Source organism: Acinonyx jubatus, chromosome A1 (genome assembly GCF_027475565.1).
Source record: "Acinonyx jubatus isolate Ajub_Pintada_27869175 chromosome A1, VMU_Ajub_asm_v1.0, whole genome shotgun sequence".
In the NCBI taxonomy this organism is placed as follows: domain Eukaryota; kingdom Metazoa; phylum Chordata; class Mammalia; order Carnivora; family Felidae; genus Acinonyx; species Acinonyx jubatus.
Window position 1 is genome coordinate 26,909,424 of NC_069380.1, and position 25,214 is coordinate 26,934,637.

Consider the following 25,214-nt stretch of genomic DNA (forward strand, 5'->3'; position numbering starts at 1 on the left):
TTCCCAGAACGCCTGGGTGGCTCAGTCGGTTAAGCGTCCGACTTCAGCTCAGGTCATGATCTCGTGGTCCGTGAGTTCGAGCCCCACGTCAGGCTGTGTGCTGTCAGCCCAGGGCCTGGAACCTCCTTCGGATTCTGTGTCTCCCTCTCTCTCTGCCCCTCCCCCACTCACTCTTCCTCTCTCTCTCTCTCTCAAAAATCAATAAACATTAAAAAAAGAAATAAAGAAAAGAAAAAAGCATTCCTTTAACAGTCTGAGTTTAACGGACATTGTAGAAGAGTAGGTCCTGTCAACTGCAACAAGAAACTATCATGAGAAACAGTGTCCATCATGTATCCCAAATGTCCAATAAACAGAATGTCCTCACGTATCACGTAGTTTCTCTGCCCAGTGAGAAGGGATCATATTTTGAGACAATAACTCCTCTGAAGAAAGGACAGGAGTTTCTGCTCATTTGCCAGAGCCCCTCCAGCCTGTCTCTCTGCCCGGCCCCCACAAGCTTGGCACCTCCCTGGACTTGAGGTCCCATCTGGGCCTCAGGTACGAGGAAGGGGGCCCCTGGGGCCCTGCCTTCTAAGACTCAGCATCCAGCTGGCTTTGACACTGGCTGGGCTGTGACCCAGGCCCCAGGACTGATGCCTGGCGTGTCTGCCTCCTTTCACAATCCGTAGGCCTTGCTTCTGGTGTCTGTCTTGCTTCTCCAGCCTGGGATCCAGCTCACGTAACCTCCCCGTCGGTTTCTCTCAGCCTCTGACCCCGACATGTTGTTGCCACACCTCTACCCGGATGGAGTCAGAATGTGGATCAGGGTGGTTCAGGCCCCGTGACCTGCCAGCGGCATCCCCTGGCAAAGCTGGCCTGCCTGGTCTCGTGTTTTGTCTGCTGCTCATGATCTCTGCCCAGGACTAGACCTAATGCTAACCTTTGGCTAGCCTGACTCCTGCCTCTTTTTTCATATTATTCTCTTGGAATGCTGTGCCCTGCCTTCTGGGCCACACTTGTTCCTGGCACAGACAGTGCACCTGTGTCCCCCTAGCCTCGGCTCAGCCCAGCATGCACACCCACACCTAACCTAGTTCAGTCCAGGCTTGACAGAGATAGACCTCGATGGCCTTTCTTTTGAGGGAGGTCTAGTTCTCATTTCAAATAGGTAGACATCAGTGAGGCACTGACGGGAAAGGGGGCTGGCCACTGCTAGGGGCAGCAGACAAATTGAGAAGGAGGGATGGGCGGGCAGCACAGCCGGCAGGGGGCCTCGGCCTAGAAAGTGCACGTCCGACCTTTGGTGGCCACCGTCCCAGGGAGAATAAAGCCAGAATGTACTGGCTCGAACAGCAAGGTGCGGTCTCATCTAATCTGACTCCCGCGGCCCCTCAGGACACTGGGGTCACACTGTCACATGTGGACCATGCTGTAGCACGGACAGTTGTTTGGAATTCCCCAAGCCCATCAGGCTCTCCCCAGCGGGCCCCTTCCTGGGCTGACCTCTGAGCCTTGGTTTTCTCAACTCTTCTGCTGAGTTTGGTGCCCATCTTTCATGTTCTCCTTAAACACTGTGATTTCCCCAAGTGGGGGACGTATTACGGTTCACGACGCCAGATCCTTGCAGCGGTAGGTGCCCAGTAAGTACCAAATGAATGAGTGAAAGAAAGAAGCTGTCGTGCCTGAATACAAGACCCTAACCTCCCCTCTGAAAAAATGCTTGCCCAATTGATGAAACACTCACTGGGCTGTGTATGGATCGGTAAGCAGGACTTGTGTTCCTGCTTTTGTCTTGTCCGGTTGGGAGAAGACAACCAGCAAGAATCGTTGGCTCAGCTTTGGCCTTAGCACCTGCTTGCTTGGCTTGGCCTCCTTCCAAGGAGAAGCCGGACAGGGCTGCCGTCTTTGAAACAAATAGCCCTTCCTCTTGTTTAAGTACGGTTTCTGAAAGAAAGTTCTACTCTCTACTTAATTGGATTCTTTCTTGCTGCAAGTTAAGCCTTCTTCCTCTTTTCCGTGAGTGGAATTATAACTCATTATCTCTGAAGTTCACAGGGGTACCTTTTCTAAGCAAGACAAGGAACTGCCTCTTAGAGCTTGAATTCTCTCTTCACCTTTGTCTTCCTGTGCATCTGTCTTTCTCCGACTCCCCAAAATTGTGTGTTTCCTTTAATGAGTTAGTACAGAATAGGTTCCTGTGCCATTTGAGAAAACAATTTCCATCTGTTCGTATATTGTTAACAAGTAATGGGTTCTTATTTAAAAAAATTAAAAAAAAGGTCTAATCCTTCCCTACTTCCTCCTCTCAAATACTGAATCTCCGATCCTTTGAGGTCCAACATAATTTAAGTGTTAATTCCTTTCTAAGCTCTTTTCAAGCTACTGTACTCACCATGCAGATTTCATTAAACCTCAGAGTCTCTTTATATTGATGTCTCAGAAAAAGCAAAGTAACGCTTGCTCTATATTAAAATACTTTGCTCAAGAGCAGTGTCTTTTGTCCCATTTATTTATTTGGCCTCCCAAAAGAAAACAGAAGTGCGTTACGACTAAAGAGAACACAAGCGCCGGTCTTCACATCTCATTTGTGAAAAACATCTGGTTATTACAATTCACAGGGTTTGCTGTCCTGAGCCGTTTCAGCCTTAAATCACCCTGTGTTGGCATACAACAGAGAGGGCCAGGCCAGGAATGAAACAGACGAACCTTACATACAGAATGAGATTAAATAAAAGCATATGCATGCCAATACTTCGATTTCTAATATATTCACCTTGAAAGGCAATCTGTTGTTTCAGTGATCATCATCACTGAAGTCCTTGCAAGCAAATTTCTTAAGATGAGACAGGTAAGATGGGACACTGAAAGCCATTCTGTTCGGGAACTTCCCCTTCAGACTTGGCATCTGGGACGGAAGGATACGTCTTAACTTTTTTAAAGAGAGGAGTGAATGTTCAGTAGTGACATAGATCAGGTGAAAGATCAAGTCGGTTCATTCGAATGGAAACTTTGAAATAGTCAGGAGACGCATTTAAATACAGAGCCAGAGACCTAAGGGCCCCTGTGTGGACTCTGCCTTTTGTTTGCTTTGTGGTGTTGGGGATTTCACTTAACTGCTTTAAGCCTCAATTTCTTTGTCTGTGAAATGAGAAAAAAGACCTGGGAAACTTCATGAGGACTTCAAATGACTAACCAAAGTGCGAGTCTTGTCTCTGTCACTTCCAAGCCTTTGTGTCTTTTGTGTATCACTTGTTTTGAGCGGTGTCAGCGCAGAATCCCTACTACTGCTCTAAGAGATTATTCAGCCAAACCATCCCATGTTACAGATGAAGAAACTAAAAGCCATAATTACAGAAGAAGTACCTAGGATGTCAAGACGACTCCTCCGAACAAGAATGCTCATTTGGCATTTAGATTTAGGACCTTTTTTTTTTTTTAAACCAAAGCACAACTAGAGAAAAGAACGCTCATTTTATTGAAGTCGTGCTGGCACATTGTCAAGTTAGATGGATCTCCTAATAAATGGGACAGCAGTCCTCCTGGGGTTATAGATCGGGATCACCCTGCTTATGCTGTTCAACCCAGAACGAGAGTGGAAATATCCAGGGTAGCTGCAGGAAAGCTATGACAAACCTTTTCCCAGAAAGGAAAAGGTTTTGCTGGTGATTTCTATGCACTGGAGTATCTTAGCAAACAGAGGGCGTGACTGTCACTTCGTCTGCCTCTGGGCTTGCTGGACCTTTCGGCACAGGTAAGCAAAGGGTGAGGCCATGCCACTAAGGCAGGGACCTTCCAGGGTCAGAAGGGCCAGGAGGGAGGAATGGGAATGATCTAGGACGACGAGGGAGAAGAGATAGGGGAGTTTCTCGGCTGAGGAGTAGTGGAGGGTCACCATGACTACTCCCGGTGATCTGTGCTCCTGTGTGTCTACCTGGAACATCATCACGCTCCCAGGGAGACTGTCTGCTTTCTGCAAACAGAAAAACTCTCAGGAGAAGGATCCCCTTGCAGCTACTTTTAGGCACTCAGTACATTATTGTAACAGTCCCTGCTTGTAAATAAATCTTACTCATTTAGGATAAGAAAATCCCTGTATATCATCTTTGCAGTTACTTGTTTCATTACCGCGCGCGCGCGCACACACACACACACACACACACACACACACACACACACACACACAAAACAACACCACCAAAAAACAACTCATTGCTTATATTGGAAAACCCATTCCTTTTGCCCCCTTTCATTTTTTTTTTTATACAGGGCGTATATTTGTTGTTTTAATACAGGGCATAACGATTTCAGAAGCGTTGGTCAATTATTTGTTGATTGAATTAGAGGAAGAAAGTGTGATTATCCAATAGAATCCAGAAATGTACAGCTAATTTTGTGCCTCATGTATATAACCCAGCCATGGTAATTATAATCACTCGTTGTTTTTTGTTTCCTGGGGGAAATAGGTTAGGTTGGACCTGAATGTATCGTTATAAAGTATGCACATATAAATTGAACTTTTCTAAATCTAGGTCACTCGGGTAAGAAGGCTCTTTTGATAAAACCAGATTGACAATTAGATTCACAGGGCACTTCAATGTTAAGTGGTATTCTTCCCACATTCTGGGTCATAAGGCAGTGTAAACAATACACTGCTGTTAAGAAACAGAAAATCACATTCACAATAACCACAGAGCTTCATGGTGCGTGGTTTTCCACTTTAATAGGCTGTGTTCTGTTCTGCCATGTTAATATCTTAAGTAATATGATTTTCTTTTCATGTAGCTTTAAGTTCATCTTTTATTTTCTCTTTACCTTTCTGGAATAGCTTTCTATAATGCTACATCTTCAGGAGACATTCCTAAAAAAAAAAAAAAAAAAATAGAAAGCACAAAGCCGAATAATCTTTGCAAGCAAACAGCAAAAACAACGATGAAAATTGATTTCAGATCCTCCAGCCAAAATGTTATCTTGTGTACTTTTCAGACTCAATCTGTGTTCCAGGCTTTGATCCAGGCCTCAACATGATGACTGGGATCACCCCCATTAACCCAATGATTCCAGGCCTGGGGCTGGTACCACCGCCACCACCAACAGAAGTGGCTGTCGTCAAAGAAATAATCCACTGCAAAAGTTGTACTCTTTTCCCTCAAAATCCAAGTAAGTGTTGCCTGTGAAAGATACTCATCAATTTAAACTTCTTTCTCTTCTTTCTTTCTTTCTTTCTTTCTTTTGTTCTTTCTTTCTTTCTTTCCTTCCTTCTTTCTCTTTCTTTCGTTCTTTCTTTCTTTCTCTCTCTCTCTTTCTTTCTTTCCTTTCTTTCTTTCTTTCTTTCTTTCTCTTTCTTTCTTTCTTTCCTTCTTCTTTCTTTCTTTCTTTCTCTCTCTCTTTCTTTCTTTCTTTCCTTCTTCCTCTTTCTTTCTTTCTTTCTTTCTTGCTTTCTTTCTTTCTTTCTTTCTTTTTCTTTCATGTAGCATTGTATTCACTTTCAGATCTGACTCAGAATTCTTCCACACGCAGGCACAAAATGGAGGTCCATTCTCCATGAGGCCTTTGTCTCTAGATTAGCCCAAATGGATGGGGATATGTCCATGTGTTGTATCCAGGAGCTGAACTGACACCTGAAGGCAGTATGTGTGATTTGGGGATATATATCCAGCATTAAGAATCTTTTTGCATGCAATGACATCTAGCATTTGCTGCAAAACATAGTGTGAAATATGTGAGCATTTCCATCCATCGTCACAAATGTAGGAGAAAAACTCCAAAATGTGCTTTGCTAGATGGAAAATTGAATTAATTTAGCAGTTTGCAATTTTGGGGGGAGGCTGCATCTCAGAGTTTCTGGGCCAAATTACATTTGCTTGAAGGAAACATACATTCGATGACATAAATGAGCCAGATTTTTTTTTTTTTAATTTAGGCTCAGATACTAGGTTTATGGGCTTAAATAGCTAGAATTTTTTTTTATTCATATTAATCAGTGTTGCCTTTTTGAAGTGGACTTTTCAGGAGATTGCTTTAGTAATCTACATGTAAACTAGGTAAAATGTTGTGACAGTATAGGTTTTATCTTTTCCTACAGACTTCCCCCAATGTAATCATTTGCTCATTTAAATGTGAATAATATTTTTTTTTTTAAAAAGTGGTTTTTCAGGCCCGATGTTTGGTGTTTCCCAGCCCAGCAAGTACTGCTTTCGGGTTGTGTTCCCAGTTTTCTGCCTTGCTGATCCATTATCCCGCAAGGAGACAAAGCCGATAATAAGCCCAAGTTTTCCATCATGTTGTCATTTCATCATGCTTTGTCCTTTGTCAGGTTTCCCCCCCCCCCCCCGTTTTCTGGGCTTCTGTATTATGAAGGAGAAATGAAATTATGCTAACACTTGCATTATCTCTGTTCACGGACATGCATAGCCAGTCTGTGTAGAAAGGAACACAGAAAGTTAAGGTTGGGGAGGGGAGAGGAGGTGAAAACAAGGCAGCCTGCCAGCCGTGTAGGTCGGTGTAGAAATCTATCCTTCCTCAGAATGGACACAGTTACTCTTCAAGTGTCACTTTCACCAGGTGAGCCAGGAAGAGGGCAAAGAAATAAAAGTCAAAACCCCTCTGTTTTGTTGTGATTAATAGATCTTCCACCTCCTTCCACAAGAGAACGACCTCCTGGGTGTAAGACCGTGTTTGTCGGGGGATTACCAGAAAACGCTACTGAAGAAATTATTCAAGAAGTCTTTGAGCAGTGCGGTGATATTACAGCGATTCGGAAAAGCAAGAAGAATTTCTGTCACATTCGCTTTGCAGAGGAATTCATGGTTGATAAAGCCATTTACCTTTCCGGTACTTTGCATTACATGGGGGGTTTTCTCGGGGTTTTGTTACGTTTTGTGATGTTAATATGAGCTTATTCCCTTTTGCCTTAATGTACAATAAAGTCCTCACAGTTAGGGGCTGGAAAAGGGGGGAACTCTGCCTTTTCCTTGGCGGCCAGAAGCTCTATGCTAAGTCTGTGAGCGTTCCTCGCTGCACGAAGGGTTGCCCAACACCAGTCTTTAGGAATTCCACTGAGGTTCTAATTAATGTTCTCAAGTGCTTATTAGATGAAAAGCAATATTATGAAGACTGAGGGCCATTATTATTATTGTATGCCATTCCCGGGAGGAATAAGGTATGCTCTCTGCACAATTTCAGTTTTCCGGAAGTGGCTCACTTTCTAGACCCCAGGGTAGCAGGTCGAGATCAGTTCCTCGCAGGAAGCAGCCTGATGTCATTGCCACTTTAGGGGAAGGCCCGATATCATTGCCCAATTGCCAGTGCACTTAGATTGGTGAAGGCTGCCCCGTGATATCTGCTGCTTTGGTGCCAGCTCGTAGGGGAGATTTTTACAGCTGCTGAAATTAGACCCAGTGCCGCCTATCGCTCTGTGGCTGTTGGAGCCACTGTAGGGAGTCTGTCATCCGGGCCTTTACCAAACCCAAGAACTACGTATTGGTATTGGTATTGGTATGTGGCTTTAGAAAGCTGTGCGCTTAGATTCAGCTCCCTGACATTCCCTCACACTCTCCATCTCGCATGTTTCCCATCCATCACTCTGCACACCACCTCCCCGTTCCGGAGGCAAAGCTCATGAGGGAAGGTGAGAAAAGAATGGAGGAAAAAAAATACCTGAATGCCCCTGCCAGGCTTAATTTCTGCAGGCAGCTCCCTTCCCCCCCACGGAACACTCTTGCGAACCCCAGCCGCCTCAGGGTTATTCCGACACTGCTGTGACTTTGCGGAGTAGAGCTGGCATAGAGATGTGGAGGACTTTAAAACCCTTATTCCAAGAAAACCTAACAAAGTGGGGAAAAATTCTGAAAGCCTTCTAAAGGAGATGGAAGACGAAACACAGAGGAAAATATTTTACAGCGCATAAACAGCTACGTGTTTTGCTTCCCATATCTTCTTGGGCCACAGCATCAGAGTACTCTTGTTACACACACAGGTGGTGGCTCTGTCACCAACATGCCTGGCGACGGGTCTCCCGGGTCTCACGTGCCTCGGGCTAGAATACCTCTCCCTGGCTTCCATTTTCTCATCTGCAAAACTGAGGCAGCAACAGTAGTAACTTATAGGATTATTATGAGGAACGAATCAACATAATGGATATTAAGTGCTTAGCAGGGCACCGACAACAATAGGAACCATCCAGGAAATGGTTGTTTTTAACACAAATATCCTGAAGATGATAAAAGAAACACGGATCCTTATTTCTCACGGACCCTGCCTCGGGAAGCCGGGTTCTAATCACAGCTCTACCAATAAAAGTATTACTTTACCCCACCTGATTAAATGAGAGGGTTAGAGTAGATCAAAAGTGCTTTTCAACGCCAACATAACATAATGTTTAGACCCAGTCAGAAGCGCCTTGAGACGTCACCAAAGATGAACAGGCCCAAATTTAGGCACGTGGAAGGTATTTCTCTATTGATTCCTTGATGCTAGGCTTTGCCCCACTTGGACCCTGGTCCTGCTGCTTAGCCGGGCGCCTGATTGCTCCTTGGTCTGCCCCTTTGCGGCAGGGAGAGCCCACAGCTAAGGCCTCACCTCCAGCTTCCCTGCCTGGGGGCACAGGGGTCTCCCAGCTTTACCTCCCTCCCCCAAGGAAGGTTGCACATCAGTCCGGGGAGGATCTGGAAGGCTGCTTATTTGGAGGGGTGGGGGGTGTGGGGGCAGAAGGCTGCCCCTCCCGTGTGCAAGCTCCTGCAAGCCCGTGCCCAGCTGGAAGGCCTAATTTTAGGACCGTGTTCACATTTGAAGGCCAGGCTAATTTTAGGCTCAGCCTCATCAGGATCTCTTTTTAAGGCCTTAATGATGATGTGTCGGTGAAAGAGAGGGTACATTTTGGAACAGAAATATCTGAAAAGCGATGCTCTGGACACGGGCAGGAGAAAGTCCCTTGGCCAGTGGGGACTGCTAGCCAGTCTCAGGTGGTGCCACCCGCTCAGCTGTTATGTATATATCACCGTGGCCTGCCGACTTGTTACATCACTATGGCCCAGCACCAAGATACACTCTGCTTTAGCATGAATTCTGCTCATCTATGACGGGATGTTTACGTGTGTCGTAGGTATTATTAGGTCTTCCCATTTTTAGAGAACACCATTTGAACCTAGGAGGGAGAAGGGCACAACAGGAATCAGATGTGAGATCTGTTTTGTGTTTGCAACTTCTCAAACGTGTGAAGTGCCCTACAGGGGAGAAGTCAGCCTCTGCAGGGATTTTCAGCTGAGCTCCAACCCAAATGCCAAGATAAGCCATTGAAATCTACCATAGAGATCTTGAACATCAGCGCAGGGCAGCCTGGCATTTCACAGTGGTGTCTCATTTGCAAAGCCCCTACACAGCAAAAGTGCTCACTTTGCTGTCTCCTCTGGCAGCCCCAACAGCTGTGATCCTGCTGGGACCTGAATTTATGTTTTTAAAATCTGAGTGCCCCAAACTGAAGAGCAGCCTCAAAGCCAAGTCTTCCTTCATTTGAAGTTAGGCTAGCTGTCTGGTTTCAGTTCTGTTTGCGTTGATGTCTCAGATCGAGTGTCTGCACATCATCTGCTTGTAAGTTGGGTAGCTCGCCGCAAATCCCCCAAAGATTTCCAGGCCCCCGTTTTTGGTCTAGCTCCGCGTTCTTGCGCGGGCTCCCGTGGCCTTCAAAGATCGCGTGGACAATTTGTGCAGTGCTGCATGCCAGATGAGGTAGTGCAGGGCTGTAAGGAAGGCAGCAGCAAGGCCTCTTGATTGAAGGTAAAATATTCTCCCGCGTGCCCCAGAGGATAAGTGGAAATAAAACAGCATTGCAAAATTGCCTTGGTGATTGTGGCTTTTGCAGCTGCTGAGAGAGAATTGAGCAGCATTTTCTAGGGGAATGAAGCAGTAACATGTGAGTGAGGTGCTGCGGAATTTACTTTGTGGATCTTTTTAAATATCACAGATATTCTTTATTTACTCCTGCTCCACCTTTTTCTAAAAAGACTTTAAGAGCACTTACGCAATGGAGTTACCATAAATCAAAAATAGAAAAAAAACAAAGCCATAAAATCGGGGAGCCGGGAGGGAGAACGCTACGTGCCAAATTTGTTTCGGAGCTTCCTGGAAGCCAGAGGGAAGAAGGAGTTACTGTAAGTGTCCTGGTTCTTGAGGTCATCCTCTTAGTAACAGTGGCTTGCAAGATGGGTAGGTGACCCTCTGAGACGCCTCCCAGGAGGGGGTTTATCCCCAAATCCCTAATAAGCTGAACTTGGCTGTGCTTCCTGATCACTGGGGAGAAGCGTAACTGCTTCCCACCTGCTGCGGGCAGAGCGCCCTTGCTATGGGCAGAGAAAGAGGCGAAAGCACCCGTATCGCGCCCTCGCTGAGGGCCTGGGCGACGCTTTGCCCTCATCGTGCTGGTGACCTTGTGACGGGACCGGCCTTTCCGTTGCTTTCAGGTTACCGGATGCGATTAGGGTCTAGCACGGACAAGAAGGACTCGGGCCGCCTCCACGTGGACTTCGCCCAGGCCAGGGACGACTTCTACGAATGGGAATGCAAGCAGAGGATGCGCGCGCGCGAGGAGCGGCACCGGCGCAAGCTGGAGGAGGACCGGCTGCGGCCGCCCTCGCCGCCCGCGATCATGCACTACTCGGAGCACGAGGCCGCCCTGCTGGCCGACAAGCTGAAAGGTAGGAGGCCGCCGACCTGGGCCTGCCCGGGCAGTAGCCCCTGCCCGCTGACTGACGGAGGAGCCCTGTGATCCCCAAGCACCCCCGGCGTCTCCGCCCCTACACCTGCTGATTTCCTGCAGGCGAGGTCACCCCCGAAGCTTCCCCCTGCCGCCTGGGACAGAGCCCTGCCTCTTCCCACCTGTGTCCTCCGTGCAGGTGTGTGTTGTCACTCAGCACGACGCACGGAAGGAGGGGAGAGGAGTCGCACGCAGAAGGCCCAGAGGTGGCTCCTGTCTTCCCACCTGTGACGAATGAGCTAGGCTAGTGTCCCCTCCCGTGGTCGGGATCCCTGCCTTCAGAGATGGAGGTGAAGGGTCACTGCTAACACCTATAGAATAATTGGGGGCAGGGGGCACTAGTGTATGTGACTTCTTTAACGTTTGCTGTGCTCCTCTCACGTGTTTGATGCTGTGGGGGAATAAAGACATATAGGGGCTTTAGTACCTGCCCCAGGGAACTACAGATGATTGGGGAGGGGCCGGAATTTTAAGTCAGGACCACGTGTATGCGTGAATTCCCTTCCGTCACCCATCAGAGTTGTATCATCTGAACCGCATCTGCATTTTACAGGCAAGTGACGAGTGACGGTCAGACCTTTCTCAGGCCGTTGGGCGTGTCAGGTTTTAAGGAGAGAAGGCAGGTTGCAGTCGCTGGCCGCATGTAGGTGTCTCAAGTAAGCGATTAACTCAAGTCCAAAGCCAGTGGCATGATTGCCAACCGATGTATGAGCAACGTGCTTTGGGAACACAGGGGCGAGTGTCAAGGAAGGTATATCAAGAAAATCGTCACAGAGGAGAACTGTGCGGGAGAAACAAAGGTCCCCCCTGCCCCCCAGGAGAAAAAGGGCCTAAATACATCCTGGTCAGAGGCTGGAGCCCCAGGAGAAAAGACACAAGGAAGCAGAGAGGAATTTGGCCCAGGAGGAGAAAGGCACGTCACCTGTCCCAGGGTACACGAGAGCTGCATGGCAGTTTCTAGAGCGAGGTGAAGTGGGAAGAGCAGTTGGGGGCCAGCGGGCAGAGCCCTGAAGGCTGCCACTGGATTTGGGTTTTGTTCCTTAAGCAGCGGAGAGGCCATTAAAGATTTCTCATGGGAAGAGAGATGTGATTGATCGCTTGGAGTGTTTTAGAGCATAGCTAGTATATTGCTGGGAATGTGTAAAGTGGATTGGATGTTTTCATTAAAAGAAATGTATGAAAGCTGCCCCAAGCCTATTTTAGGAGGATAGGAGGTTGACATTCTATATCTTTAAAAGAGAATTCTTTTATTTCTTCTAAACTTTATTTATTTATTTTGAGAGAAAGACAGTGAGTGGGGAAGGAACAGAGAGAGAGAGAGAGAGAGAGGGAGAATCCCAAGCAGGCTCTGCACTGTCAGCACAGAGCCCAACGTGGGGCTCGAACTCACGAACTGTGAGATCATGACCTGAGCCCAAATCAAGAGCCAGACGCTTACCCGACTGAGTCACCCAGGCACCCCGAGAATTGTTTTGAAACGGGCTTCTGCTTCTAGCCGTTTTCCCCCGGTCCGGCCTTGAGAACCCCTAATCAGCTGCAATTGGGACTGAAATGCCCCACTGTGACCACCAGGCCAGTCTTGCTTGTTGTGCTGCTCTGAAAGGGCCTGTCTTACAGACATAAACACATAGGTCATTGTCCCTTCAACAAAAAGCATACACAGTGCAAATACAGGCATCATCTCCCCTTTCCATTCAGGCTACAAATCACAGGGAGTGGCCAGGAGGAGAAAGAACTACATCCTCAGCCAGGAATGTGGATTTTGGAACAAATTGGGTTTTTTTCTTTAATATCCTGTACATTGTGTATTATCGGCTTACGCGCTACACCTAGACGTGACAAAAACTAGCACCGTGGTTCTGTGACCTCTTAAAGGAGTTTCACAGAAGTCTGGCATCCCCCTGTTCTTTTTAAGAAACCCGCACGGAAAAGTCTGTGCATGTAAGAGGAACGTGGCATTGCCTTCCCTGCTGGAGGATCACAGATTGGGATGTCAATTTGGTGAAGTAATTTGCAAGCTTTGCCATTTCAAAAATATATATTTATATAGATGAGTATAATTTGCAGAATTTCGAAGCTGCACCTTTGCCAAGTACTGTGTGATCCCTTGAGAGAACAGATTGGAAAATTTAATAGATGGCAGTTACAGTAGAATGAACTAGCTGGGGATACATCTCAGGCAACAGTCAGGTAATATCAAGCTTGACAATTTCAACCCAAGCACAGAGTTTGGAATATAAACAGCATTTAATTGCCTAGGAAATTGGCTGCCTCAGAGAGGAAATCCACTCCATGCTCCTTATAACGCTGCAAAGCCAGACAGGAGGAGCCAAGGAAACTGCTGCCCTGAAGATGATTTCATTGATGTAGGGATAAAAAAAAAAAAAAAAAAAAAAAATGCAGTCAAAACCCAAGGTAAAGAAGCCTGGATAAAAAAGAAAATGGAAATGCAATCTGAAAATACCTAATTGGATTTGATTTTTTTTTCCCCTCCACTGAGAAATCATACTCTCTTAGGTTTATTCCATTTTCCCCCATTTTACATTGTACTTGTTTATTCTTGCAGTTTCCTTTTGGAAAATCAGCTTCATCTAGCAACATCTGTACAAGCCAACCCTATGTATGACCCACAAGGCCCTCCACTGCATCCTGCCTAGGGTTAAAACAATGCACATAGTAAATGCTTAATTCCTTTCTCTCTTCCTCAGCTATTTGGATCTCTTGAGTATGTTGCGTTTCTGGGCAGTGGTGCCACCGGGCGTGATCGGAAATGTGCAGGCAGCCATCATCCCACTTGTGGGGCTCTTTACCATATATCTGGGACCTTGCTAAGCACTGCAGGGAAGACAACAGCATGCAAGCCTCTACTTCACAGCGTTTAGGCTTCTGGAATGATAGAGGCAATTACAAAGCACCGTATACTTCCCACTACCGTGTGTGAGAAGTGCCCCGTGCCTTCCCAGGAGTGACTCGGGACCCAACTGGACAGTGACGGGGTGAGGGGGCAGATCTTCTGAAACCAGCTAACCCCAGATTCTATGGCCACGGGGCCTTCTTGAAGGCGGAGGAAACTTCGAGTTGTAATTGTGTAGTGTCTAAGGCAGCGTCTGTTGCGTTAATACAAATTCTAAAAAAGAAAATTAGCGGACACCCTGCTGATTAAATAGACATTGTTCTGAGACAATTCAACTTAATGAAGACTGACTGGGAAGTAACTGCTCACAGACCCAAAGTTTATAGCATGGCTTTGAGAAAGTGAGCAGGAGCTCAATAACACCATAATTACACTTTATTGGAAACAGTAGCACCAGGCAGATGAGATAATGAATTTCAGTGTGTCTAACACAGACCATCCACCCCTGGAGGAACCCTGTGTTTGGACTGGGGAAGGAAGAGATTGATTAGACGGTGAGAAAGATGATATCCTCATTCACTGGAGATTTCTCCTGGCAAGAGCATTTAAAAGTTTTTGTGTACTTTTCCCCCCTTTGGAAAGCTTCGCATAATCTTTCATTATGCGATGAAATGAAGAGTTTCTCTGTGCCATCAGGTGAAGTTTTGACAAAACTTTGAAGCAGTGCCCTTGGGATCCCCTGATGTGTCATCATGAATTCAGTTCTCCTGGGATCCGCATTCATAATTTCCGGAGGGCTAGGCTCTGATTTGCATACAGAATGGCCCAGTGTCAGCCTGCCAGGGGGACAGGGGGAGGGAGGGCTGCCGGCATTTTGCTGCGGCGGTTGTCAATATTTATGGTTCCAAGAAAGTAAAAATCAATAATGCTCTAAGCCAAGTGGAAGTTCCATTAGCTAAAAGCCAGGCTTCCGTCTTAGGGCAAAGGAAATAAGCACAGGAGGCTGTTGGAGAATCACTTCCGTGGGCGTCACTGACCTTCACAGAGGCAAGACAGGCCGTTTCACCTAGAAACGTTTTGCATGACCCCAAAGCAGGAATAATCAGTGCATTTTCATATTGCCACCCCCTCCCTTAATTTTTTTCATTTTTACAGGTACTGAGTAATTGGGGGAGATTGTGTGTGTGTGTGTGTGTGTGTGTGTGAAGGGAGAGGAGTGCATTAACCATTTGTCTCGCCTCTCCTGCTATCTGTGATTTGGGGGATAGATAAGGTAACGACACCCCTTTTAATGGTTAATTGAGTAGCCAGAAGAATGGAGACTTGCTTAGAGATGTCCAGGCTTGAGGGACGTTTTAGGACTATTGTAGTAGGAGTGCTTGGGCCATCCTGGAATCCCCATTCTGCTTGGATCACTATGTGACTCCACACTGTGAGCTATTTCCAGCTATCATAAACGCCAGAAATCAGTGACAGCATTCACTGTGTGTGTGTGTGTGTGTGTGTGTGTGTGTGTGTGTACGTGTGTCTGTATCCCCATATTTGGAGGAAAAAATTGTGTTGTAGTACATCTTCCTCTTATCTCATTCTTGGGATATGTTATTCAAACACTGATCTCCTCTCCTGTTATTCCTTTATAGACCCAGCCATAAATAAGGGTACTACAGCCCGCCTAACTTTTCATATTCAGTGCTCATGGCCTGGCTCTCATCCTACCTATTGTTCTGAAAATCAAGGCCAGATCTCCCTCTGCACACAAAGGGGGAAAAATACCTGCTTACCAATTTGAGGCCTTTTTCCCCTTGATTATCGGTTTGTCACTTTGATTGAAGTTCACCACATTCCCACCTGCTGAGTCCTGGGCTCTGTGTCCTTGTCCTAGAGTGACACATGCAACTATTGCACGGACCTGGCCTTTGAGGAGCTACAGTTCAAAGGTGGCTGAAGCATGCTCTGGCAGTGGAACCATAACTTACAAATATAAAATTGACACGTGCCTATGATTTTGTTTAACTCATTCATTAATGAGAGAATCAGTAAGGCGTTAAAACTGGTTCAAAAGAAAATGTGCTTTATAATGATTGGTATTTTCTACTGGACGATAGTTCATCTGTGTTGTTATGGAGAATTATTTGCATTGTTATCAGCTCTCTACAATCTATGTTCTGTCCCTAAAGGGTTGTAAGATAGCCTAGTCAGAGGCAATTAAAGATTCATTCCCCTATAGAATCAGTTAATTCTGGGGGCTGGGGGGCGATGGAGAGGGTCTTCTGGGCCATGCCCAGGATTCCGCTACAAAGATCTGCAGTAGTCTCTATGCCCATTTCCAAGTCTTTGACATTTTTTTCACATTTTCTTTTCTGGGACAGGGATGACGGATGTTTAAGCACCTGTTCTTTAAATGGGGGCAGGGAGGTTAGGGACAGGGATTCACAGAGCTCAGAAGAATCACATCAAACCCTTTCAGTAACCTCCACTATCTCAGGTGCCACTTTCCATGTCAAGGTCTCATGATCTTTTAACATAGATGAGCTCCCAGCCAGTTTCCCTGGTTTTCATTGACTGATTTCTTCCAGTGCTTCCAAAACTTTAATGTGCATTTGAATCACTTGGAGTAGGAGATTCTGAATCAGGAAGCCTGAGTCAGGGTGAGTCTGCATTTTCAAAGAGCTCCCAAATGAGGCTCAAGCTTAGTCTTTGAATGGCGAAGATTTATCCCATATGCAGTTTTTGAAGTGCCTCCTATGTCACAGGTGCTCAATAAACATGGAAGAGAGGGACAGAGAAGGAGGTTGATGAAGTCTGAAGGAGCCAGAAAACAAAATGAGATGGGTATGGGATTCAGGTAGTGACAGTAAAGGGATAATAGTCATTACAATATTATTTATTCCTCACAAAACTAAAAACAATCATTATCTTCCCAGAATTAAAAATGCTTTCAAAAAGATTTTTGAGTCATTTGATAAGCTGGTTAGCGCCTTTCTGCAGAAGGCTCTGCTTCTCTGTGATTATCTGACATCATTCTTAACTTTCATTGCCAGTGGCGATGACCTCAGAGGCCTGAAGGATAAAAGGACCAGCTAGCCTAAGTGCCAGAGAACATTTATCTCTGGGAGACAATGTGAAAACACTCTTTAACATGAAATTAAAATGTTTATTACTAGGGCGCCTGGGTGGCTCAGTCAGTTAAGCGTGTGGCTTAGGCTCAGGTCATGATCTCACAGTTTCAGATTTCAAGCCCTGCATCTGACTCTGCAATGACAGTGCTCGCTCTCGCTCTCTCTCTCTCTCTCTCTCTCTCTCAAAATAAATAAGCTTTAAAAAATGTTGATTACCAACTGATGTTTCCGAACTTCTGACCATTGAATTTGTGGCTCTCTAGCGAGAATCACTGCAAGTCTATTAGAAATAGTGTAACCAAATATAGATAAATTGCCAAGTGAAAAACTCAGAGTGACCAGAAGATTGCAGTATGTTTTAGAAGTTTCATTCTCATGTTAGCCCTTCAAAACTGGAGGCAGATCCATAAGCCAACCATTGACTATATAGAATGACTGATGTTTTAGTAGAAGGATATGGAGGGAATTGTGAAAACGTAGCACGTGGACGCCCCAATTCATGGTAGAGTTACAGAAAAGCTGCTTTGATGAAAGACACTGAGGCTGAATCTTGAGGGAAACGTAACAGTTATCCAGGTGTCCAGAAACGTGAAGGCTCCTGGAATGAGCACACAGAGCACGGAAAGGCAGGGAGGCGTGGCCATGGTGCTCACCAAAGAGGAGAATGGTAAGGGAACGGGTGATGGAGGGGAAAATGCAAATCAAGAAAAGCCATGGAGCAGACATGTGCGGTAACCCAGGTGTGACGTGGTAAGGACCCTGGTTAGAAAACACTGCACAATTTTTAAGGAGCAAATGGTCCATATTCGCCCGTTAATACGACAGTTTTCCCAGCTCTTGCTGTGGAAAAAGGCATGTCTGCCCATTCTAGTTTCTAAACTGCACCCGTGTTCAGAGTTATGCCTGAGCATGTTCACAGGAAGTATTTGGAATTTTTGTAAATGCATCTTTGATGTGATTTTTATGAGCAGTGTTAATTTCTTTTCACATGAATAGCTTTAATAATGCTGCCGTCTAAATCCTGTTTAAATTAGTTTATATTGTTTTCTGTTTTCTCAGTGATCTTTCCACTGAATCCAAAATTGAACTTACAGTTAGATATTGAAAATGACCGCTCCCAAGACACTTCTGTAGCCATTCAGAGTGAGTTGCTGAGTTAGTCTTAATTAATATGAAGTCACTTCTTAGGTAGCAACAGATATTGACCGAACTTACCGATTGTGCCTTAACTAATGTTTTCACATTTAATTTGCATGTCAGTACATCAATTATATATTGGCCTGGAAGTTTCAGAAAGTTCAGAAATGAGGATGAAATTGGGAGTTCTCGAAACTACATACATCTTTTAAGCTAAGCTAGTGGAATTTTGCGTGCTATTGACTTGTGCTACATATTTTTTAACACTTGTTAAAATGTGAGCAAGTCTCTTCCCTGCTTACTTTTTAAATTGTATATTTTCAATTGCCCAGTCCTAAAACTGCTGTTTCTCTTTCTGAAAACTATCAATTAACTCTGATCTGCTGGTGAACTTATGCCCTCCGTCCTAGACAGGAAGAAAAATAAAGTTTGGTTTTCAGGTCATTTGAGCAAACACACATTTTTAAATTTTAAGTGTGTTCTCCCTGACAGTAAATTAGTGTATTTATGAACTGAGTTACCACAAGCAAGAGAAGGAAGAACAACCAGTAACAGGCGGGAAAGATGGATGGAACGGGGATGTTCTATCTCCTTGTAAGGTTGACAACAAAATCTTAGAGGGTTTTTTTTCCCCCCTCTGTGTTATATACAGATAAAAGTCCCAGGAAAGGCGAAAAATGGTACATGAAGTCAGTGTTTTCTTTTTTGTTGTTATTTTTTAAGAGGGGAGGAAAAAAAGACTTCTTATAAGTGTTAGGTTTATTCATGCTGTCTTTTGGGAGGTCCATTCTCCTAACATCTATTGGCGGGGAGAGAGGTAGCGAGTATGCGCGGGAGGCAAAATTTATTCTGACTGTAACGGTCACAGTGGGCCTCTCACAAACATAATGCTAAATTATGGGCCTCTCCATGGGCTGAACGTAATGTTAAGTTGTATGATGGATTTTATCTTACACAAGCCGCTCCGGTCCATGAAATGAGATAAGAAACCACTGCAGCTGGAGTTCACCGAGGGTTGAGCTCAGCCTGAAATTCTGGAGTTAACAAAATTGGATGAGCCAGCTGTGAGACTGCACGCGTGTGTTCTGTGCCTGTGCCTGGAGATTTTCGAGGAAGGGCGTCTTTCCCTCGCAGGGTGCCCAGTGGGCCAGTTCTCTCCTCTGGCCCAAGTGTGAGGGCAGAGGGGGGCAGGTTTGCCCTGAAAAAAGGCTTTGATCCCCAACCCCAGACTGCCTCCGCCTCAGGGGGAGAGGGCCTGGGTGGGTGCTGATGGGTAGCGTGTGTCTGATCACTACTTCCACCATGGAAAAAGCAGAGCACGCTCCACGCACCCTGGGTCAGGCTGACCCTGCCTTCGTTCTGGGTGCGTACCTCTGGGCAAGCAACAGCCACAGCAAGGAAGTTGTGCCCCCGTCTGGGAGAGGGACTCTGGCAGAAAAGGTACTAATGGTGTTTCTACGGCGCACTATGAAATTCACAAATCACCCCCACGAACGAAGGCTTTGTATGCTGTCTAACATGCCAACAGCAGTGGTTGATTAAAGAACATCTGGTGAATGAGATAAAATAGAACTCCTTTACCAAACATGAATCACGCTCCGTCCAGTCATCTGGGGGGTATATATGTATATGTGTTTGTATGCATATATACACAATATATAACATAGGAAATAAATGCACACACAAACACACACACACAACGCATAAGGAGGTTTTTGATGTTCCTCCAGGAGAGGGAATATAATAGGCACTCAGTTTTTACCAAATAAATTCGTAAGAATCTGAATCGTCCAGTGTAATTTTGCTCCCAATTTTTAGAATTCAGAATCTACCTTGTTTTCTGGAAAAATGTAGGATATTTTCCTTAAGTCACATGTTCCAAGGGTAGAAAAATTCAGGTGGAAGACTTCTCCCCTCCAGTTTGCCTGGGAAGTACGCAGTGAGCCTTCAGCAGTAGGATCGATTAATGTTGTGATAATTGACATACAGCTTCCAGTTCTAATTAACTTAATTACCTTCAGACTTGCTTTTTTTTCCTACTTCTAAGCCATACAACACAGGTCTGTTCCAGTAACCATTCCCAAACAGGCAAGTTTACTTGTTTTCTTTCAGATAAACTTTATCATTTATTTACAGGTGGAACCTCATTGCCCACTCCGTGCACCCCACCCCCTCCACAACACACACATACCTCGAACCAAGTTCAAGTGGACTCTAGTAGGCTTCCACATGGGTTCCACAGAGAACACTGACCACTCAGGAAACAAGCCCTCTTTTGTTGAAAACAAGGAAATGTTTTGTTTTTCAGCTGAATCGAAGATGCTCTATTAAATGTAAAGCGAAACTAGTTTTGAACTGGAGCAGAAAAAGAACTAATTCCTACAACCACTTTGGGAACAATATCTTCCGTTACATCCGGTTTTAAAATAGTCTAATCTGTCATCCATATTTTGCCACTAACTCAGCTGAATCTAAGTCATACAACTAGTTTCACTGTATAATAGATCTGGTAAGAGAATCTTGAAAAATGCAGTAGGGACCCAATAGGTTAATGACAGTTTTCTGAGCCACTCTTGAGAAAGAGAAATCAGGATTTGGTGCGCCATGTTACCAAGAATGCCCAGAACAGATCTAAAGCTAAGCTCACCGGGTTGGTAGATGAGAGAGTGAGCTACCAAGTATTTCTTGGATGGCTCTGTGACACCATAGAGTCAGATGTGAAAGGGAAGGCTAAGAAACTCTAGCACGGTTAGCCTTAGGGAAGCTAATTTGTCAAGTTCCAAAGATGTATCCGTTAAGATGGTCCATGTTCTGTCTTTTGAGAAGAACCAGAGTAAAGTATGTGTCCTTGCCTTGGCATGATTTGTACTTGGTGGTTTTCCATTTCCAGATGATAGCAAGTTTTCAGAGGCTATCACAGTGCTACTCTCCTGGATTGAGCGAGGGGAAGTTAATCGGCGTTCTGCCAACCAGTTCTATTCCATGGTGCAGTCAGCCAATAGCCACGTCCGCCGGCTGATGAACGAAAAAGCCACCCATGAGCAGGAGATGGAAGAAGCCAAGGAGAATTTTAAAAATGCCTTAACTGGAATCCTCACCCAATGTAAGTAAAATTTGGGGGGCCATCTGTTTTGCTGTGGTTTTGCCTTTTCTTTTGTATTCATTTAGTTTTTGTTTTCATGTGGGGGTAAGTAGATCAATAATTTCCCATTTTACTCCATATCAAATGGCACACCTCATAACCGATTTCATGTTCTGTGGCAACTTGGAGGAACACGGACCCCGCCCTGAGAGCTTACTTCTCAAGGTGAGCAACATTTCTGTAGCTTTTCCTCAGAACACCAAACCCGGCCACCAGGGCAGGGCCCCAGATGCTTCTGTGCCTGCTGGACCCACCGCAGCTCACAGCACACCTGCAGGGTGGCCACCCTTTACCTGGGGGCCGTCCCCACAGACCTGTGTGTCCTCCCAGTGCTGGGACAGTAGGAAGCAGACCCCGAACACATTGTCCTTGAGCTCTGTTTAGGATGAAGGTATCATCAGAAAAACTCCTCCCCAGGATCCTTTATTTGAGGTGAGCTCTGGCTGTCGACATGGGCAACTCAGGAGTAGAGGAGGGTTTTCTGCAGTATTATTTTTTTGTCCTTTCTTCATCTGGAAAGCAGATTGCCTTAACCGCTTAATGCTGGTGATTTTTCATGTCCAGACCCTAAATTGATGAAGGGGTCTAAATGGGCTTGCTCATAGAACAATAGTCGGGGTAATTACCCAGGGCTCTATTCAAAAAAAAAGGGCGTATATTTTTTTTATGGGCACTCTGTCTGTGTCTGTAGTTAACGTCACAGTGGCATAATGCATTACAGTTGCGGATGTTCCTCGGGTCGGTAAAAGCCACCGAATAACGCTGTAACAATGCCGTGCTCCATCCCATACCAGGTGCAGGGTGCCATGTGGGACGGGGCTATATGCGATTTACATATTCATTCTGAGAATAAGTATTATTTTCAATGACATAACGTGCCAAAATGTCGAGCGCCTCTTTCATCGGTGCAAACCCAAGGGATAATGTATCTGTTCGGATGAGAAGAGAGAGGGGCGTGAAAAACCAGGCTCTCGAGTGGAAAAGGGTTTTCTATGACTCTGTTGTCAGGCCTTTTTCGCAGCAGCATTAAAATACGTAAGAAACTCTCAAACGTGAACTCTGATAGGTGACCAAATATCCGGTGTGAGATCAACCCGGGACACCTGTCTTTATAGAAAAGGAATAGGAAAGAACAGAAGTGCGGTCTCCTCAGACCATTCTCAGACCACCTTCTCGTGATTCCTACTCTGAGGGATGACCCTTCTTCACATGACTGTGTCCGTCCAGCGGTTCTGAAGTTAGGGTTACTAGGGATAGGATGAGAAACACTAATATCGATGTCCCCTTTAAAAGGAGGGCCGTGCAGCATGGATTAGCAGGTGAAGGGGAGGTAAGGCTGGATTGGTAATGGAGAAAAGGAAGAGAGGGAAAGGCCACTCGACTCTTAAAAATACAGCCCCTGCAGAGTGATGGCAAACCAGGTGCCTGAACACTGGGATATTCCGGGTACCTCTTGCTCACCAGCATCAATTTCATAATATATTTTCGTTCCCGTGACTTCACTGTCCCACCTGGCAGGGAAGACTCAACCCTTGACTCCAACAGCGAAGGTAGGAAGGGAACCACGCATTAGAATAGGGAAGTTTAGTGTTATTTGGCAATACCCGTGGGAAGAAGCATGTGTTAAAAAGAGGCCCAGATCCTGTGGCTGAAAGAATGCCACGCCACGTGCCTAACATTACCCACGGGTGAGCTGGCCTAGGCTGGGGGATCCAAACATCAGCACTGTATTCCTGATAAATGGAGGCTGAATTGGACCATGAGGTTGAGGTCTGTTGCAACAATGCGCTTCCTACTGTGGGACCTCTGGATGAGCAAGCATCTGGCCACAAGCAGGCCTGAAGAACTCTTCCCACACCGAACAGCCAGGATGGGGAGGAGAGGGAGGAGGAGGGAAGTAAGGGGAGGGGAGGAGGGAGAAGAAGAAGAGGCAGCAGGAGGAGGAAGGGAGGAGGGGAAGAGGGGGAAGGGAAGAAGGAAGGAGGAGGCCCCCATCATGTCTTTTTTTACAGGCTCAAATCACGCAAGATAAAAAGAAGGGGAAAGAAAAGAAAGAGGACAGGGTTGCACCTTCAGAGCGAGACAGCAAAACTTGCCCAAAGAACCCCAACAGCCTTCCGTTTCTGTCTCGTTGTGCAGAATTATTACATGTGTTGGTGCCTAGCTACAAGGAAAATGGGAAATATGCTTTTCTGAAGGGACCCATTGCTCCCCAGAATAAAACCGGAGGTCTCAGAGTAAAGAAGGAGCGGGGGGGGGGGGGGGGGGTGGATGGCTGCCCAGAGGCATTTTGCAGTTCCTGCCATACGCGGCCCCTCCCGTCCCACTTTTACTCCTGTCCGATCTGTTGTTCATACGTCGCCTAGTGGGATTCACATCATATCTCCCCACTTCAGCCCCTTGAGTAGCTTCCCATTGCACGAATAATATTCCCTCCGCAGCCCGCGGGCTCTCCACACCTGCCTCTTCAGCTCCGTCTTCCCTCGACTCTCCACGCGTCCTCCCCATGGGCCTCCCTCCTGCTGAGCCCTTCAGAACCAACTCCCACCCCAGAGCCTTTGCACCTCTGTCCCTCTGTCTGACTTGCACTTCCCCCCACTCCACATGCGTGAATCCTTCCCATCCTTTAGGTCTTGGCTGAGAGCCCACCCTTGGAGAGGCCTTTCAACACACCCCCTCCCCCATAGGCTCACCACCCACTGCGAGTTCAAGGTCCTCCAGAGCACTTAGCAAATGTGCAGCAGTGTGATAATTCGTCGGCTTTTGCTGATTAGTCTTCCACGCACCCCAAGTGTCTGGAACATAGGAACAGGATGATGAGTAAGTGAGTGCGTGAGTAATGGGAAGGGCAGGAGGAAGGAAGCCTGAAACCGTTCAGAAGTTCCCAGGGACCTTGGAGAGTAGTTTGGTATTGGTAGCAGCACAGTCCGGGGGTCCCGGGCCTCGACTCTGCAGGCGTAATCACACAGATCGAGAAGCCCAGTAGCTGTGCTTTCGGCGGGAACTGCTGTACTTTACCGGACCCCCCGGAGCAGGCTGGGGGGGGTATTTGCGTGGACGAGTCAGCAGAAGAATTCATGTTGGCATTCCTTAGTCCTACCTGTCCCACAACCTGTCCGTGAGAGACACCCCCCTACCCTCAGCCCCGGACTTTAATTCTGGGGAAGTACTTCAGCAGCCAGCAGAGACTGGAAAGTCCCAGTGGACGCCACCAGCCCACAGTACTGTCTCCGTGGTGCCCATCCCAGCCATGGCGGACCTGAGGGGCCTTCGCGGGCCCTGATGGCTGAGACCCGTCAGGACACCTTGAAGGTGAGAGAGACCTAGAGGGGAGCCTGAGCTGGAATCAAGGCTCTAGGGTAGAACAGGAAGATTGCACGTCCCAGTGAACAGCCTCAGACTTTTCCACTCTTTCCCGTGTGCTTTTGCAAAAATGACTACTCCCCAGACGCACAGGGGAGCCGAAGCCTACCTGTCATCACGCAAATAGTAGCAGCAACGTGGCCAAGCTGCTAGGTGTGTGCACATTTCATCACCCTCTGAAGGTTAAACACATCTCATTTCATGTCTGGGGCAGTTACGTTTGTCTCAACCACGTTTTCTCCGCTTACCCCCACACAGTTCGGCATGGTGAGACGGGGTCGGTGTCCGTACAGGGGGCTGCTTCTGACATAATGACGGCGGAAGTCCACACGGATTGACACGCTTGCTTGCATTTTCCAAAAGCAGAACCAGCCATACTCCCGTTTACCTGCACAAATACTTCCGGAAAACACCCCAGGAATCATATCCTGCCCTTCCCATTTCGAATTAGATCATGATTGTTTAGCCCCAAAATTCAGGAATGGCAGCTCAGTTTTCTTTCTCCCGAGTGGCTGGAAATCTAGTTGTTTGGCAGTTAGCATGAGTGCACCCTCCCATGTAAAAGATCTCCACAGTGCCGGTGCCCTTCTCCACGGCATTCCATGGTGGCCTTTCTGTTGGAAAGCCACGAGTGTTGGGAAATTGTTCTGAGGCCATAGGAAAAGCAGGTACATTGATGAACTGGCTTATCACAGCAGGTGGGGCTGGCCTGGTGTCCTGAAGGGAGGGCTCATTTAACAACTTCCGGGAAGTTCAGGCACATTTCTGCAAAGCTCCAAGCATGGCAAAAGGTTGGCTCCCTGCATAGATTTTACTGGAAATAGGAGAAGGAAAATTTCATTGAGTGTTAGTCCTTTAAATTGGATAAGA

General features: G+C 46.4%; 1 protein-coding gene across 3 annotated transcripts in view; it reads left to right on the forward strand.

Annotated features, from left to right (window-relative positions):
- Nucleotides 1-25,214, forward strand: part of ENOX1 (ecto-NOX disulfide-thiol exchanger 1) — a 383,452-nt gene that overhangs the window by 223,660 nt on the left and 134,578 nt on the right. For 2 of the 3 annotated variants that reach the window (XM_053215935.1, XM_053215941.1), the window contains exons 4-7: nucleotides 4,966-5,139; nucleotides 6,607-6,813; nucleotides 10,437-10,670; nucleotides 20,730-20,942. In XM_053215935.1, coding sequence (XP_053071910.1) covers nucleotides 4,966-5,139; nucleotides 6,607-6,813; nucleotides 10,437-10,670; nucleotides 20,730-20,942 — 828 coding nt within the window. The remainder of the gene's footprint in view (nucleotides 1-4,965; nucleotides 5,140-6,606; nucleotides 6,814-10,436; nucleotides 10,671-20,729; nucleotides 20,943-25,214) is intronic. The other variant, XM_053215938.1, reaches the window with a different exon arrangement.